The 19,311-nt window shown below is 37.8% G+C and overlaps 1 protein-coding gene across 3 annotated transcripts in view; it reads right to left on the minus strand.

Moving 5' to 3' along the window:
- Positions 1 to 19,311, minus strand: part of ap3b1.L (adaptor related protein complex 3 subunit beta 1 L homeolog) — a 143,539-nt gene that overhangs the window by 89,834 nt on the left and 34,394 nt on the right. For all 3 annotated transcript variants that reach the window (XR_005964980.1, NM_001091840.1, XM_018244870.2), the window contains 7 exon segments: positions 11,024 to 11,206; positions 5,440 to 5,595; positions 4,882 to 4,979; positions 4,431 to 4,485; positions 4,280 to 4,351; positions 3,221 to 3,283; positions 1,313 to 1,445 (listed from right to left, as the gene is read on the minus strand). Coding sequence is in view for 2 of the 3 variants with exons in the window: in NM_001091840.1 (NP_001085309.1) it covers positions 1,313 to 1,445; positions 3,221 to 3,283; positions 4,280 to 4,351; positions 4,431 to 4,485; positions 4,882 to 4,979; positions 5,440 to 5,595; positions 11,024 to 11,206 (760 nt within the window). In the remaining variant the exon portion in view is untranslated.

Genomic DNA, 19,311 nt, shown 5'->3' on the forward strand with positions numbered 1-19,311 from the left:
TATTTAGAATTTTAGAGGGAAAGCAGATTTACATAATGAAATGGATATTCAATGTTACCAATATATTTTCCAGCCAAGAAGGCTCAGATCTACTGGCTGCCGGACTTTGAACTCTCAGGTGCTCACTATATAGCAATCGTTTAAAATGGTTTTCTCAGAAGCCAATAATAGTAGAATCTGAAGCTCACAAGGCAGTATCGCACAGATTCTATATTTCTGGGCTCCATTCCATTCAGTGAAGGATCAGGCACTTAACAGGATAAGTGTAAGAGACTAGTTGGAGACGTAAAAGGAAGGAATTGCTTGTTTATAAGGTAGACTAAACCAAATAAGGGAAATGATAGTCATTTAGACAAGAGTTTAATGTATAATTACATTTTTTATTTCTACAGGTATTGGATCTATTATCCAGAAACCTGCTAGCCAGAAAGCTCCAAATTACAGAAGGGCCATCTCCTATAGACTCCATTTTATTCAAATAATCCAAAAATGATTTCCTTTTTTAAAATGATTTCCTTTTTTCTCTTGTTATAATAAAACAGTACCTTGTACTTGATCCAAACTAAAGGCTCCCATACACTGGCCAATAAAAGCAGCCGACAGACCAAGTCAGCAGCTTATTGGCCCGTGTGCGGGGCCATCCAACGGGCTTTCCCGATCAATAACTGGCCAAATGTCGGCAGATCTCAATCAGGCGAGTTAAAAAATCCCATCGGATCGCAGGCACATCCAGCGCCGGATTTCACCGGCGGGCGCCCCTAGGCTGCGAGGTCCTAGTTCCGGGGCCACGCGGTCCTATCGCCCGCCTCCAGCAAAGCTCTGGATCGCAGTCGCACCGGGGAGCTTCGTGTCCCCAGTGCTCTTCAGCAAGCGGCTGGGCGGCATGCCGCCCCTAACAACTTGCCGCCCTAGGCCCGGGCCTTTGTGGCTTTGTCAGAAATCCGGGCCTGGGCACATCTGTGTTTATGCAGTTCCTAAGAAAGCAGAGTGACTTTTCTTGCTATTTATATAAGTTTTAGGTCCTTTACTATTGATTTTCCAGCCAAATAACAACATGACAACAGTTTAAATTTCAAACTAGAGCACAGCACAATAAAAATTTAAATAATTCAAACCAAAAAAACAAAGATCATATTCAAATGTATTTTAAATATGAATTTCTACATGAAAACTTTCCAAAGAAACTGGAGGAAAACAAAGAAGATTCCATATATAAAAAAAAGTTTTTTTTAAACAAGCTATCTGCCATTGTTCAGATGTTAAATGAAAGTCCACCTTCAGTATGAGGAACCCCATTTCTAAATTCACTTACCATCTCTGTTAGACAGGAGGTACACCAGGCCATTAAGACAAGTGTCAGTCACAGCAGAAATGTTTGTTGCACATCTCCCAATTGCTTGAATTGTGGCTGCAGCAAACTGCTTGTCCTGGCTTTTAACATAGGTCTAAAAGGAAAAAGAGAAAAAAAAAATGATACAGCAGAATTTATTTTTGCAAAATGTCTAGAAAATGTTTTATTTAAATAGATATTTTATTGTTCTGGAACACAAAAGTCAGTGTCGGGAAGCAATATCCACCAACTGTAACTAGTGTTTAATGCAGTCAGCACAATTCTCATTCAAGTGAATCGGAAGCTTCTATCAGTAGGCCACGCATTTTGCCCCATAAAAAAAAACTCCTACATGCAGTGCTTTAAATAGCTTTTTCATAACACATAACCAGACAGACACAATTGATTGCTCAGAAGGTGCAAGGTTATCAGGCACTTCATAGTGACAACATTTAGCGAACTTCGAAAAGATGCTTTTTTTAAAGAACAAGGAAAGCTTCTCATAGATATTAAGTCAGAGGACAGGAATACCTGGAGTGTGCTCTGCAGTGCTGTACAATCTTTTTTCTCTGTACTGTTTGGCTGTTGAAACCTCTTAGTTCAAAAATAATCACCCTGAGACATTGCCCTCCCTGAGGCTCACGCCAATGAAAACAGAGTGCCTATGGAGACGTGATCCGAAAGGAGGAGAGAACTACAGAACTGGATGCAAAAAGCACATTGTATCATTAGTATATTGGGTCTTAAAATAAATATTAGTGTGCCCGGCATTTATCCTTGACTAGCCATGGTGCGGATGCCCTGAAATGTTGCTATTCACAACAGTGACCGAGAACTGATGACTTGAGAGGAGAAAATTTGACACGTGCATTAGGTTTAGAGCGGCCATCTTAATAACACCAAGATGGAAAACATGGCGCCTGTATCAGAGCAGTATTTTAATAATCACATTCAATTGCAGGCTACAAAAGAAGTTTTTGGCAAAATACAGGTAGCAATTCTGTACAGAGGGGAACACCCCATAAAATGTTTTTGTAAATGGTTTCCTTGTCATTTAATTAAAACAGACAAGACTCTGGATGGATAACACTGGGTTTCTGTTCAACAATAATGCATTAAGGAAACAGCCACCCCCAAGTAATATATTTCTTAATTACACCGCCTTAGTACTCTGTTATCTATAGCCTTTACTAGGTACAGATCCAGGCCCAGATTTGTGGCGAGGCCACAAAGATCCGGGCCTAAGGCAGCAAAATTCTAGGGGCGGCATGCCACCCAGCCGCATTGATAACACAGTGTTCCCCAGCACCCAGCGGTATGGCGCATATGTGAGCGATCTGCAGGCGCTAGGACCGCGATGCCTGGGGGCGCCATAGCTGGAAATCCGTCTTTCAAAGGCAATATTATGATGGGTGTAAAAAAAAGAGTTTAATTTCTGGTGTCAGTATCTCTTTAACTAATGCATTATCAAGGGACTTCATATATGTGTGAAATTATACTATAGATAACTATATACCTAGCTCTAGGCACAGCCCAGCCCTTTGTAAAGACAATTAATTGCATGCACATTACAGGATATGGAATCTGTTATCTAGAAACCACTTATCCAGAAAGGTCTAAATTCAAGGAAAATCATCTCCCATAGACTGCTTTTTAATCAAATAATTACAAATATATATGTAAACACAAAAAAGCCAAGGTATTAATTCACTGCTCTAATCATAAAATTTGCTACACACAGACTACAATACGATACACTGCAGCCGTTGTATGAACCAAGCAGGGCTACTTCAGTTAAATTGAAAATGACACCACCCCCAACCTCCCAAATGTGGCCCCTGAAAGAGGAACAGCTTCTAACAAGTATTACATTTGAAAAATATTACTGACCTGAAATTCTCGCAGTAGGGTAGATACGTTTGCTTCATTTGCCAAATTTGTCATGATTTCAAGCTGTCAAAATGCAGTTATGGCATATTATAATAAAGATTCAGTGCAATCAATATCAAATATTGTGAAAAAATGCATTCTGCAAACAAGAATACAATACCTATTTTTATGCTCCTAAAAATATAACTTTTAAAAGGATGGGGACATTCTCAGCCTATGAGCTGAGCTCTATTCCTGTGAGGCACTCTGGTAGGTACAGAATATTGCAACAGAAGTCACTTAAAATTTCTGGTATTTACTGGAGGCTCAAAATACTCTCTTGGGACACAAGCCACAGGACCACAGATGGGCCCAGAGATTTAGAATAAGGCTCAAAGCAGCCAAATTCTTCCAACATAGGCCAGACTTTCTATCTAGGGCTCTTTATCTTGTATATGCACAGACATGCGTATAGATAGATAGATAGATAGATAGATAGATAGATAGATAGATAGATAGATAGATAGACAGATATATATATATATATATATATATATATATATATATATATATATATATATATATAGATATATATATAGACAGATAGATATATAGATATATATATATATATAGATATATAGATATTTAAGACAAGTTTAAGAGATTGTGCCTGACTCCACTTTTTTATCCTGGGCCAGTACATTTGCCAATAAGGGGCCAATTGTAGACTTAACACTGATATAAGGGCGACTCCTTTTTCTGTTTTACATGAGCTATACGTGCAACACATGCCAAACTGCTTGCTAGAGGGGCCTAAACATGCAATGACAATCATCAAATATTGACCATACTGTAAGGTAAGTTAATGTGTGCTGCCAGCTTTATCAACATTACAGGAAAAAGACAATAGATAGTAAAGTAAAACTTTAAAGAGGAGCCACTGAAGGCTTTCTGAAATCCAGGAAAAGTCCTGCAGCAAGAAAATGCTATACCACTTGCAAAAAGCAGAACACTTTAAATCAAAGCAAAGATTAAATGTTATTTATAATATGAAACACCCAGTGCATGTCATTTTCTCACCTTTAGTGTTTTGATCATTGTTGGATCAGTAGACCGAATATAGAAACTCTTTAAATATGGTTCAAACAAACCCTACACAAGAGAAGAAAGAACTGTGTTAAATAATAACTCCATCTCTTTATACGCCCTAACATAATTGTACCTTGCTTACCTTTCTCTGGATAGATATCGTTGCAATATTCTGAAGCACAATGTATTGTACCTCTCTGAAAAATAAACATACATTCAAACGTTGCATAAATGAGCATAACTATACACAGATATGAGACCTGTTATCTAGAATGCTTGGGCCCTAGGGTCTTTCTGTAATTTGGATCTCCTTACTTAAAGTATACTTAAAAATAATATGTGCCCATGTGCATGGCACACTTTCATTATTACAGAGAAAATATGTTTTAAAATTTTGAATTATTTTGATTAAATTGGGAAATGGCCGTTCCATAATTAGGAGCTTTCTGGATAATGTGTTTCTGGATAACAGATCCCATACCTGTAATACTAATAATGTAAGCTACTCTAAATGACTGAAAACTTGCAAGCCAGAATATAATAGTAAAGAGAAACATATTTTGCCCCAGCTACTGTTAAAAAGCACAACCTACCTGTGGCTTCTGAGAAGGCGGATCAGTGATTTGGCAACGGTGCTGGTTTCTGACTTTGGTGCTAAGTGCCAATACAGCTGGGCTACAGCCATTACCACCTGGGAGGAGCAGAGATTCCCTTTTTTTATTTTTGTTACAGGGTTGAAACATCATATATAAAAATAATTATACTCAAAGTGTAAGATATTAAGAGTTTTTTTAATAGCTTTACTTCCTGAAGGAGCATATCTATGGTACATGTCCCTTTCATTTACCATCTGAAATGGATATTTCTATTTTTATTTTTTTTTCTATTTGGAGTTTCTTACAAGGCAAGGCTTTCTGTTGTTTTATTCTTCTTCTAATTAAAAAAAGACTTCCACTCCTCCTGAACTTAGCTTAATCATATCTACCATTCTGCCTTCTTTCCTCCATATTATTCATAATATATTCATTTAATCAAACTATACCGGTGCCGCAGCCTATCAAGCATGTTTCATTACATACACAAAAAATAAACACTTTCCAACAGCAAATGTTAAAATGTATGTTAATATCATATATGAAATAAATACGCACAGCAGCATTTCTGCTTTGGAGTAAAGGTTTGGTGTTCCTTAAAAGAAGTCTGTGGTCGGGATCCATAACATACGGCCTTTTTTGGTTGGTATCAGCATCTTTTTCTTCATCAGATTCATAAAAACTTTTTATAGTCATCTCCCCCGAATCTCCGTCCTGTAAGAGTCAAAAAGACAATATATATGTAGGTAAGTATGTATAATATATATATTATATAAATAGTTTATCAGAAGGACATACACTCTATAAAGCGTGAAACAAACGTGCTTATTATAAAATATATTAATGAATTTGCATGTATAATAAACACGTTTGTTTCACGCTATATGGAGTGCGGGTTCTTCTGATGAATTGTTTGACATATTTGAACCTGCGCCCACAGTTGAACTAAAACCCGTAAGAGCGCGAATACTGAACAAAAAGTATTATTCATTATGCAATGTGTTTTGCTCAAGTTTATGTCTAGCGCCTTTGTCATAAAGCAAGAGATGACTGCTGGTGTTTTTGACAGGAAAGGAAAAAAGACTGTAATGAAAGTCATAATGTTGACATGGAGGAATGACCCTGGCTCTCTGCTGCCCTGAAGTGGCTTTCCTGTTGCCGCTACCCCCACCTTTTCAGCACAGGAGGGGATCCGTAAATTCAGCTCTTAAAGTTACCAGGAGTGGCGTCTTGCAGCCCCTTGTATCTAGTTGGATGCTGCCACCTGAGGAGAGTTTCTCTACCCTCCTTATTGGTGCAGCACACCCTGTTGGCATGAGGTCTAGTAGCCCATAGCAATTTGCTTTCAGTAATTGCTGCCTGCCAATTAGTTACTTACATCATGCTACAACAAGATAATCAAGACTGATTCTAGGGAATAAAGGTTCCCCTCCGATCCCACCTCAGACTTTAAGAGTCTTTGGTAACACTTAAATTAATTATATGACTTGTTTTACATGATACATACATATTTCTTCTACAATTAGCATTTCTTTTAAAAGTTTTTCAACTATGGCTCCCAGGATCTTACAAAAGCCAAGCATTGTTATTAAGAGGTTTTGGATGACCAAGAGCTGTAGATCAGAAAGCAGATTGGATAACCCTGAGCTCTGTTGTTCTTTCCTGCAATGCCCATGGTCTCCTCTAATGCCAGGCAAATGTAATTAACAAAGAATATTAATCATGTAAAGACAATGACTTGTCCTTATGAAATGACTAAAAATATTTCCCGATATAAATATAGCCTTCACACACATAAAGAGTGAAAATTGCCCAAGATCATGAAGAAACCCTTGATGTACATGGTCATCAAAGAGTTGGGTGTCTGCACAAGTTCAATTTTACATTCTGAGCAAAAATTGGGCCATTTGTACATAATTGCTTAAGGAATGGAAAGGTGGCACTCTAGAGTGCCACCTTTCCATTCCTTGAGCAATTATTATTTCAGTGGGGACGCTGATGGCAGAGCACCCGGATCACAACAACTAATAAACGGAGCTTCACTAAGAAGAACACACATGGGGTGAGTTTGGAGCAGCCTAAATATTTTTTGTACTGCATTTGTACATAAAACACTCACATTGGTCAGTCAATTTGGTGGAACATGGGCAACATTTGCTGCCCATATCTATGCACAAAAAATATTTCAGGTTTCCAAAATACCAGACAGATGAGAAACTGCAGAAGATTGCATGGATTGTAGGAGAATGGGCGAGGGAAAAATCTAATCTGTTGTTGACAGCCATCAGCCAGTTGGAGAGCATTAGTTTGGCGGGGTGGGAGTGTAAGTGTGCACATATACCAAGAATGCATGTCATGGTGTTGCCGTGTACAAAGGCAGCTCTCTGATATACACATTAGGTGCATCAGATTCAGGGGTTATTCACTTAGCCTCGAATTTATCTGGTCGAGCTTTTTGGGGGGGGGGGAAAAACGCAAAGTTTTCCAGATTTATTATATCCAGATGCTGCAAAAAGCCTGAATCCGAAAATCTACTCATCTCAGAACTGTCGAGGTCCAGTATAAATCTCAATTTGACATTATCCTGGCTTCAGCTGGGTTTAGCCTGAAAATCAGAAAAATTGTGGGTTTTCGGGCAAAAACCCAAAGTCGGGTCTTAGCTCTATTTTATCAGGTTTTTCCCCAATCCGATTAATTTGAGTTTTTTTAATTAATAAATAATATAATATGGGAGTTTGTCGTGGTTTTTTTAATACATTTTTTAAAAAATTCAGAGTTTAGTAAATAACCCCCTCAATGTAGACCAAAGACGTGTCTACAACATGCAATAATTCCCATTATCTATACCAAGAACACCTCTCCCTACTTTCTTTGCCCATTTTCTGAGAAGATTTAATGTATAGCACCAACTTTAAAACCCAGCAGTAGTGCTCACATCCAGAAAATCCTCCAAGTAGAACAAGTGGATTGTGGGTATCCCTGCGTATCCATTTGAATGGCTCCCTGATCCCAGTGCTGCAGCAGGGGGCCCCATTACACATGCACTCTTGGCTGCAGCTGAAAGGTACGGTTACACAGAGCAATAGGAAATGCTTTCCTCACTTACATACCAGTTACCTGGGAATCAACATTCCATCAATATCAATTGAGTAAAAAAAACAAAAACCGCTTGGGGAGGGAAGTCATTAGTCTCTCAACCAGGCAGCTTGTGAAACCTGACACAATGCAAGTATGTTGTGGGCAAGGTAGATTTTTATACAACTAAATCTGCTACTGTTCATTTGACTAATCTCTCAAATTCATTAACTTAAAAAGGTTTAATTTCCATTTTCCTGTATCAGCTCTATTTATGAAACGCAGTGCCCTATAAAGATGCTGTTATTTTCCATAGTCAAGCACCCTCTTAACAAATCGTCTCATTAATATGTAAATTTAAAGTCAATCGGTCTTCTCCCTGACAGCGCTATGAATTGCTAGTGCACTGTATAATCTGCTGTGACTTGCCATCCGCTATTTATCATGAAATATGTCAGTTAGAAAAATTACGGAAGAGGCACTGCAACTGATAGGGCTGCAATCTACTTCGTCAACACTTAATTGTTCCTTAAATCGTACATTTACATATAAACTGCGTCAATTCTGGCCGATAATGATACAAATACACTAAATTAAAAATCTCTTCTGCTGCTCGAGATGCTTTGTTATGGGACCCTCAGTGAAGACGGTATTGACTAAGCTGCAAAGTCAACTCATCCTAAAAAAGATTTTCAATTTGCTTAACAGGCACAGCAGAAAGTGAATTAACACACATAGGCTGCGAGAAGAGACAGAAAGGACAATGGGTTGCTGCTGAGCTATACGTTATTATAATCTACACCTGCAGTAATTTATTTTAGAAACCAGATTTTTATTATTTCCATATAATAATGGCACTTTGGGTATTTTCTCTGCCAGCACAGACTGTCTGAAACCACCCCCCACCTGTACAGACCGATTTCAGCCAGAAAAAGTGCACTTTCTGCTGGTGGAAAAAAAAACATGGTGTGGAGTTAGCATTAAACTAACAGCGCCACACCAAACAGTTTCAGATATTGTACCTGGTACCTTTGCTCCGCACTTAAAATATACTGGGCTGTTTACAATATCCTACACAAGTCTGCAGTTGGCCATTGTTTTTGCACTTTGCACACCGCATGGGGCATTGAGTAAATGCCTTTTCAGAGTCTGCCCCACATATTGTGTGACTGTGTTAGCACTTGATCTAAGAGAGGCACAGAAAGGCACCAAAGCAAGGTGAAAGATATGGAGAGGCAGGAGGCACATCCCACATCAGGGCCCTGGACAGCACTCTTTATTATATCAAAAGATTGTATTAAAGATTAAAATTACATTACCATGATGTGCACATGATAGCAACGTTTCGAGCCCAATTTGGCTCTTTCTCAAGCCGTGTGTACAATGGTTAGAACAAAATCCAATTTTTTATAGTCCAATTGTTTATAGTGAAACAAGAAGAGAAAGCGTGAGAGCCGTTATTATTTCTTTTTGTATGTATGTATATATATATATATATATATATATATATATATATATATATATATATATATATATATATATATATATATATATATATATATACTGTATATATATATATATATATATATATATATATATATATATATATATATTTTTTTTTTTAATAACATTGTGGTCAAGTATCATTTCTAGTGGTCAGGCCGGTAAAATACTGGCCAGGTGGCAACCAGGGATGCACCGAAATCCACTAATTTGGATTCGGCCTTTGCAAAAGATTCGACACATGCAAATTAGGGGTGGGAAGGGGAAAACATTTTTTACTTGTTTTACCTTGTTTTGTGACAAAAAGCCACACGATTTCCCTTTCCGCCCCTTATTTGCATATGCAAGTTGCACAGTTTGCATATGCAAATTAGGATTCAGATTCGGTGGGGCAGAAGGATTAGGTCGAATCCTGCTGAAAAAGGCAGAATCCTGGCCGAATCTTGAACCGAATCCTGGATTCGGTGCATCCCTAGTGGCAACCCTAGCTGTGCCTCCTGACGTTGCTCTCTGCAGTGATCAACAAATTTTTTTTGCAGAGGGCAGCACACCGCTGGGTGCAAGTGCTTTGTAGAGGAGCACAAAGATGCTCATGCCCTTTAGTTATTTTATACCCAGATACCCAGGGGTTTGGAAAATGATCTTCATAGCTTCAATAGATCCAAAATTGCCCCCCTACTGCTGCCTACAGGAAACTCTGGTTAGTACAAGTGTGATTTTGAAACAGAAAAAGCCAGTGCAGGATAGTGTTACAAAATTTTGCCAGGTTGGGGGGGGGGTAATTATAGCCAATTTGGAGCACTTTGATGCATATAGTGAGCTGATGGTGAATACAGAAATAGTTTGATGGATTTATGCCGTTTCCATATCATCAAGTACAAGGTACTATTTTATTATTACAGACAAAAATGAAATAATTTTTAAAAATGTGAATTATTTGCTTAAAATGGACTCTATGGGGCACAGCTTTACTGTAATTCAGAGCTGTCTGGATAACAGGTTTTTGGATAAGAGATTCCATATCTGAACTAGAGAAAAGTGTTATGTATAAACATAATTCTAGTTATACTAAGGCTTTACATTAAAAAAAAAAAAAAAAAAGGATATAAAAGAGTAAAGCGACAGCATATTAAATTGAACTGACAGGCAAATATGTTTTAGATAGGGGGTGAGCTGGACTCACAAAATTTAATTTATTGCCAACCCATTGGGTTTGGCAATAATGTGTATATGTAGACAGAAAACATGAACTACAAGAGACTAATAGTAGGGATGCACCGACTCCAGGATTCGGTTGAGTATTCGGCCAGGATTCTGCTAGTTTCAGCAGGATTCGGGCGAATCCTTGTGTCTGAATCCGAATCCTTAAAATCATGTGACTCTTGGTCACAAAACAAGGAACTAAAAAAAATTTTGCAGCACACTTCGTGCGTGGCTCCATTTTTCTCTCCCCCCCAATCTTTCATGAAGGATTCGGGGTTTCGGCTGAATCTAAAAAAGTGGATTTGGTGCATCCGTAACTAATAGATATTCCCAAATGACATGCTGGGGTCCCCACACTTACCTCTAGCCAGGGGCTAACAAACTGGGTCCGGGCGTATCTGGTCAGCATATGGATAATCACAACCTGTCCCCACTCCTCCACATCGACCAGCAAATTGCACAGTTTCCTGTAGTTCTTATGAATTAAATCAATCCTATCTGGACACACCTCTTCAAAGGCCATCACTACACTCCCGGCAACAAGCTAAAAGAAAAGAAGAAAAATACATACATCATTATAAGGATCATTATTTTAGTGAATTTACTGATCAGAGTAAATGGAGATATTAAAAGGGACGTTCACCTTTAAATTCAATTTTAGTTCGATGTAAAGAATGATATTCTGAGACAATTTGCAATTGGTTTTCATGTTCTATTATTTATATTATTTGCAGCTCTCTGGTTTGCAATTTCAGCAATCTGGTTGCTAGGGTTCAAATTACTCTAGCAACCACACACAAAAGGAGAAGACCTGAATATAAAAATGAGTAATAAAAAGTAACAATAACAAGATATTGGTAGCCTTACAGAGCATTTGTTTTTTAGATGGGGGTCAATGGCCCCCATTTAAAAGCTGGAAAGAGTCAGAAGTAAAATAATTAAAATAATATATACAAATTAAAAAATCAAGGCCACTTGAAAACTTGCTTAGAACTGGTCATTCTATAACATTCTAAAAAAGTTAACTAAAGGTGAACCACCCCTTTAATGTAAATGGACACGTGGATGGATTTATGCAGCTTACGTGCCATCAAATACAAGGTACTATTTTATTATTACAATTAAATTAAATAATTTTTTAAAAATGTGAATTATTTGCTTAAAATGGACTCTATGGGGCAAAGATTTTCTGTAATTCAGAGCTGTCTGGATAAAAGGTTTTTGGATAAGAGAGAGAAAAGTGTTAAGTATAAACCTAATTCTGTTATACTAAGGGTTTACATTTTTTATTTCTTAGCCCAGCAAGAGTATAACTGCCACTAAGGGACAGCATGCTAAATGGAACTACCTAGTAGAAGGAAAACTGACAGGCAAATATGTTTTAGATGGGGGGGAGCTGGATTCGCAAAACCGCAAATTAAATTTATTGTAATTTGGATCTTCATGCCCTAAGTCTACTAGAAAATCATGTAAACATTAAATAAACCCAATAGGCTGGTTTTGCTTCCAGTAAGGCTTAATTATATCTTAGTTTGGATCAAGTACACTGTACTGTTTTATTATTACAGAGAAAAAGATAATCACTTTTAAAATTTTTTACATATTTGGATAAAATGGAGTCTATGGGAGATGACCTACATTAAAGGGCACCTGTTGGGTAAAAATGTTACCCCCCAAACAAAGTGCGGGTCAATAGAGCCTACATTCTGGTTGGGGATAACAGTCGTTTTTTTAAATAAAAAAAAATGCCCCCGTCAGCGCTACGCTACCCGCACCGGGAGGGAGCTACCTATGCGATCAACCATGTCCAGTCACTTGCATGCGCATAATGAAAATGTGCCCCGTATTGCTCGCTATGCACATTTTTACCCAACAGCTGCCCTTTAAAAGTATTTTCTGTATATTTATCAAGGAAAGAGATGATTGACCAGCCTTCAAATATATGCTGCACAATTTAGAATAAACCTTCTACACTAAATACTGGTATGGGACCGGTTATTCAGAATGCTCGGGACCTGAGGTTTTCCGGATAACGGATCTTTACATAATTTGGATCTTCATACCTCAAGTCTACTAGAAAATCATGTAAACATTAAATCAACTCAACAGGCTTGTTTTGCTTCCAATAAGGATTAATTATATTATAGTTTGGCTCAAATACAAGGTAATGTTTTATTATTACAGAGAAATCAGATAATCACTTTTAAAAATGTTAATTATTTGGATAAAATGGAGTCTATGGGAGATGACTTTTCATTAAAGGGCACCCGTTGGGTAAAAATGGTATCCCCAACAAAAGGTGCGGGCTAATAGAGCTCACTAAGGAAGCTGGGATATGTTTTTTGAATTCAGTTGGAAAGATCTGCCACCCCCTGTTCGATTTAGTGATGCACAGAATCCATTATTTTCCATTATTCTACTAAATTAAGAATGCTTCGAGAAAGATTCGGCCAAACTGAATCGAATCTGAACCTGTATATGCAAATTAGTTCCAGAAAGGGTCGAGAGAAACGCACGCTGCACAGACAGGTAAAAAAATTCACGTCCTTATTTGTGTAACAAAAAGTCACGTGATTTTAAGGATTCAGATTCAATTCAGCCGGCACTTGGATTCGGCCAAATCCAAATCCTGCTGAAGAAGGCAGAATCCTGGCCAAACCCTTCAACGAATTCTGCATTTGGTGCATCCTAGATCCACACCCCCTTCTGGCTCGTCGGACACGAATCCGGCTCAAAAATTGGTTACAGAGGGGTAATGGGCCTGCACCAGAGCCTCGTCAGCACTAGGTACATTAATCAAATTTAGTTGGAGAGATCTGGCCCACTTAATGCTCATTAATGTATCTGAATTCAGTTGGAGAGATCTACTGCCACTGATCTAATGCACCCAGCCAAGACTCACAAAGGATGCTGGGAAATGTATTTGGCTTGAGTAGGGACAAAGCTGGATTGATTGCGTATTCATGTCAGGCTCTACAAATGAACAGTTAAAATGTTACAGGTTTCCTGTTTAATTCAGCTGCACTTCTGTGCACTCATTACATGAAACACGGCAACATACATCTGCGCGCTTTAATCCACAAGGTTATAACACGCTCCCCGCGGAAAGCGAAATCTACATTTGATGAAAACACATAGGATTGCCTGTAACTGCCAAAAATTTCCCAAATGACACTGCGCGGTAATTGAATGAAAACACAATATATTCTAGGAAAACGCTTTTTTACACTCTTGTTAATATTTTTGGATCTTTTTTCCCCTCTACTATTTTGCCAACATTGGGTTTATTAATATTCACCCAACATTACAATCAAAAGTAAACGGCTTGGAATATATACTCGCTATTATGCTAAGAAAGCCGGGGATCCTTTGGGGATTGTATGAATTACCAATCAGTATAAGCGTGAAGTTGCATTTATTGACTACGGCTCTGTCCATATACTGATGCCTGCTGCTCCCAGCATGACAGGCAACTCATTCCAGAAAGCAAGGATTTGATTATCTGTAAGAACTAAATAAAATACATTGAACACTTTAGGATAATTTGCTTTTTCTGTACTGCACAACATGAAAAAAAATCTAGCTAAGGGGATAAATCTAGGCAAACAAAAACAATGTTCATTGTACCTATTTTCCTAGGAAATCAAGCATGCTGGGATGGCAAAAAAATGTAATTAATGGTGAGTTTATCCATCTATGCAAGAATCATGGAGACCAGCTTGTCTCCTGGTAAGCACAGACTGATTCTCAGCCATTTCTATATAACAGTGGGCATTTTGATTTGGTTTTTAGCTGAAAATATATCTCTAGAAGTCCAAAACAACACATCTAATGTACAAGAGAGAGGCCAAGGCTGCATGTAAAGGCACTTCCCTCCCTAAGATGCAAGTCAAACTCTCCACCCATTGACAGCTGTGAACAAAAGATTTTAAGGCTTACCTAGCAACCTGCTACCTAGCTAAATGCGTTAAAGAAGTTGTTTGCCTTTAAATTAACTTTTAGTATGCTGTATAGAATGCTATTCTCAGTCAATCTGCAATTGGTCTTCATTTTTATTATTTGAATTCTTTTAATTATTTAGCTTTTTGAACAACAGCTCTCCAGTTTGGAATGTCAGCAGCTATCTGGTTGCTCGCATCTAATTTAACATGGCAACCGAAAGTGGTGTAACTAAATGTTAGTGGGCCCCACAGCAAATTCAATTTAGGGCCCAAAAATATTGATAAGGTGGCCTGTTCTAACCAGACATATTAAAATTGCCTATTAATTAGGGGTTCATCCTTATTCTCCTGGGCCCCCTGTAAGCGCAGGGTATGCGTCCTCTGTAGTTACGCCCCTGGCAACCAATAAGTCTTCGATATCAGAAGAGGGTTCCAATCATAATATGTAAAAAAGGTTTTTACAATGGGAGCTATGAAGTTGCATAATGCTTTCCCTGATGTAGTTGTACTGGAAGATACATCAGTTGGCTTAGCACCAAGATGATCCAGGGCAGGGGTCCCCATTCATTTTACCAGTGAGCCATATTTAAATGTAAAAAGAGTGCATGAAAAAGTCTCCAGGAATGCCAAACAAGGGCTGTGATTGGCTATTTGGTAGCCCTGGCAGCCAACAGGAGGTTCTAATTGGCACTTAATTTTTGAACAATTAAAATTTGCCTCCAAGCCTGGAGTTCAAAAATAAGCACCTGCTTTGAGGCCACCAACATCCAAGAGGTGAGTGAGCCATGGATTGGGGATCAGAAAGGAATTATTACCCCTCTGAAGGCAAATTTGAGATTGTTGTTTTGCCTCTTTAAATAGATAATAGATAAATAATTAGGTTAGGCAGGTTTCACTTGGACAAAAAAGGTTGAACTCTCAACAAAGTCACCAGTTGCTGAGAATTTGTCTTAGCTGACACTTGCATCTCCGTCACCATAAAGGACTTAATTTGCCTGATTCATTATGGGTGGGTTGGGGGATTAGAGCACTTGTCTGACCGTATGAATAGGACTGAGATTTAGGAAAGCCAAGCTTATAACCATGGGCACATAATCATCCTGCATGTCAACCACTAAATAGACTTTAAGCTCTACAAGACAGCTAGAGATTTACAAACTTCAGATTGTGTCTTCTACTTCTAACCATTTCCCTGTTAATTCCCCAAGAGCAGAATTTTACAATTATAATCTCACTCTTGTGATTCATTGGCTGTCTTGAGACTATTCTGGCTAAGTCCCAGCAAGATTTTGATTCGGCCAAATGTCATATTGTTTGCTAAAGCAAAAATTGTTCGCAATTCATTTGCAATGTGAATTAATGTTCAAAAGTGAATAAATGTTTGCAAAGTGAAAAATTTTGCTTTTGCAAACACTTTGCCCCTCATGTTACAGTAGGAGAGTGATTGTGAATTTTATAGTATGTGATAATGCACAGTGTATGTAATAAAAATTTGCAATTGCAAACCCTTTTTTTGCAGCAAAATATTTAACAAAACTCCAGAGCAGGTGTTAAAGGAAAACTATACCCCCCAAACAATGTAGGTCTCTATATATTGCATAAACAGCTCATATGTAAAACCCTTCTTCATGTAAATAAACCATTTTCATAATAATATACTTTTTTTAGTAGTATGTGCCATTGGGTAATCATAAATAGAAAATTGCTATTTTAAAAAACAAGGGCCGCCCCCTGGGATCATATGATTCACGGTGCACACAAACAAACTATACTTGTTAGGTCACATGAGCCAATTAACAAACAGAGTTGTGTCTTTTGCTTCCTCAATTCTTCCTGTTACAGTTAGAGTTGTAATATTTCTGGTCAGGTGATCTCCGAGGCAGCACACAGACAATCACAAAATGGGGGTTCAAGGCAAGAGATGTAAAAGGGCAATATTTACTTAAATATATATATATGTCCATGGGTGTAAGCAGCACACAACGGATTTTTTAAAAATATTATTTTATTTATCAAAACATTAAAAGCATAAAGCTAGAATCGACGTTTCGGTCCTGGTCTTGGACCTTTATCAAGATGGACCAGGACCGAAACGTCGATTCTAGCTTTATGCTTTTAATGTTTTGATAAATAAAATAATATTTTAAAAAAATCCGGTGTGCGCTGCTTACACCCATGGACATATGAATATTCGATATAGCGGCAGCACCCGGTCATTACCACTTTATGGAGTGCGAGTGGCCTTTTTCCGGGTTTGATAGATAGATATATATATATATATATATATATATATATATATATATATATATTTGGTAAGATTCTTTAATATGCCACTTAATTTGATAAATATCTGTTGCTTAAAGGGGTTGTTCATATTTGAGATAACTTTTAATACGATATATGATATTCCGAGACAATTTGCAATTGGTTTTCACTTTTTATTATTTAAGGTTTCTGAATTATTGCGCTTTTTATTCAGCAGCTTTTAAATTTGTATTTTAAGCAATCTGGTAGCTATGATCTAAATTACCCTAGCAACCATGCATTGATTTGAATAAGAGGCTGGAATAGGAGAGGGCTGAATAGAAAGATGAGTAATAAAAATGAGCAATAACAATACATTTGTAGCCTTACAGAGCATTTGCTTTTAAGAAGGGGTCAGTGACGCCCATTTGAAAGCTCCAAAGAGTCAGAAGAAAAAGGCAAATAACTATAAAACTATAAAAAAGAAATAATGAAAACCAAAATGAAAAGTTGCGTAGAATTGGCTTGAAAAAGGACCAGGTGGTCCGAAACGTTGCTGTGCCAGATGTAATTCTGAAATAAAGGCAGTTTTATGGGAGGCAGTGATAAGGGAGTGCTGCTGTCTATTTTGGATTTTGCCTGAAGGATGTGAAGGTGAACACATTAATTGGGATGCACCCCTCAAAGTAAGCTCCTATAAATTTAAATGCTGGACGATTGTCTATAAGCCTCGCTAGACCCATGTCCGACCCAACCTGCTATGAATTTATGGCTGGGGCAGAGCATGCAGGCACTAAGCTGTAAATGAAAACATTTGGAGACGGAAGAGGGGCATTGTAAGGTGTATGGGAGGGTGTAAATTCAGCCTGAACCCTCCCACGGCCTTAGAAAGTTGTGTGGATGTCGGCCCAACCAGTGGGTAGACAAACGGATCAAGCAGGTTTCAGGCTAGCCCATACATCCCTATTATTTTGCAAAAATAAGGAACGACTGTCTTTAAGTGATAATTGCCTAATCATAGATAATATAAGCTTAAATAACAGACAATAGATCATATAATAAGCAGAAAATGTTATTAACTGCAACGTTATATATTTAAGATTGCACAGAAACATGTTATCTCCTCTTTAAATTGGAACCAGATATAGAATATATATTTCCTTTCCACGTATTAATTTTCCAAATCATTAAACATTCATACCATAGAACACAGAAATATAAAGAAAAAAAGGGCTGCAGGTACTCTCATTAAATCTGAAATCTGTCCAAAGCAAAGCAAGTGAACAAAACGAATAACTACTAGCAACAGGTGTTAAGTGCTAGATTATAATGTCAATTTTTATTCCTTTTCCTCACTAAGTGGAAAAACAATTTAGTCGCCCATACGTGCATTTAGGCATTGACATTGGCTTTTTTTGCCTTTATTGCGTTAAAATGGAGTGCGCCGCTGCCTCGTTGTGATGTAATTTACACAAAACAAAACCTATTTTGCATTAGAATTTCTCAGCCACTCCACTTATGCAAACACATTATAAAATAATTTGGGAACCAAATGTAAAGCACGGCAACAGTTTAGAATATTAGCCTGGAAGAGAGAAGGTAAAAAATGGAACGGCTTAAAATGCCTAAACATTACTAATAATGATAATAGTCGCACAGCAAAACTCCGCTCTAACCTTTCCCTGCATGAGTACAATACTAATATTCAAACTGCTAAGAAATGGATGATCATTTCAGTTTATTAAACGTTCAATATTGCATAAAACTGCCGCGGATTAAAATAAAATGATGCACCGCGAATGGGGGGAGGGAGCAAAAAATATTGCTTTGTAAAAACAGTCCGTTAATTTCTATCCCACGGTGTCAATAGTCGCGTTTCGTGCAAGAGGAAAAAAGAAATCACTGCGAGAAATACCAGCTATGAGCTCATCAAATTCATATGCAGCCTTCCATTTATGTATTTTTTATATTAAAGCAATAAACGTGGTTCATTTGTCTTCTAGCAGTTGCCACGTTCCTCTGTGCGGTTGCTATGAACTTCAGCCATTAGCTGGGCTCCAAGGTAAACTACATGAGCCATCAACAAAAGTGACACTCAATCTACAGAGTTCATATTTTTTCCCCAGATTATCTATGCTCGTTGACAAGCCGGTAATGAAAAAAATCACACTAAGCAAATGGGTCCTCTAATAACAATAAATTCTCTATAAAAAATATGAGGGGTACAAAATGCTTCCTTGCATCTATTTTCTCATGAATTCTAATTAACGACGGGGGGGGGGGGGGAATACAAGAGTGCTGGGTCATCACAAGCAGTGCATCAGGATATGATTGATAGCATGTGGCAAGTTAGCCTATGCTGCAAAAGATTCCCTTGGCTTAAATTAATGACCCTCCCACCTGCCCTAATCATAGAGCCCAAATGATATTCCCCTTCTTATTTCAATTTTCTACCCACATAGAG

Source organism: Xenopus laevis, chromosome 1L (assembly GCF_017654675.1).
Source record: "Xenopus laevis strain J_2021 chromosome 1L, Xenopus_laevis_v10.1, whole genome shotgun sequence".
Lineage (NCBI taxonomy): Eukaryota > Metazoa > Chordata > Amphibia > Anura > Pipidae > Xenopus > Xenopus laevis.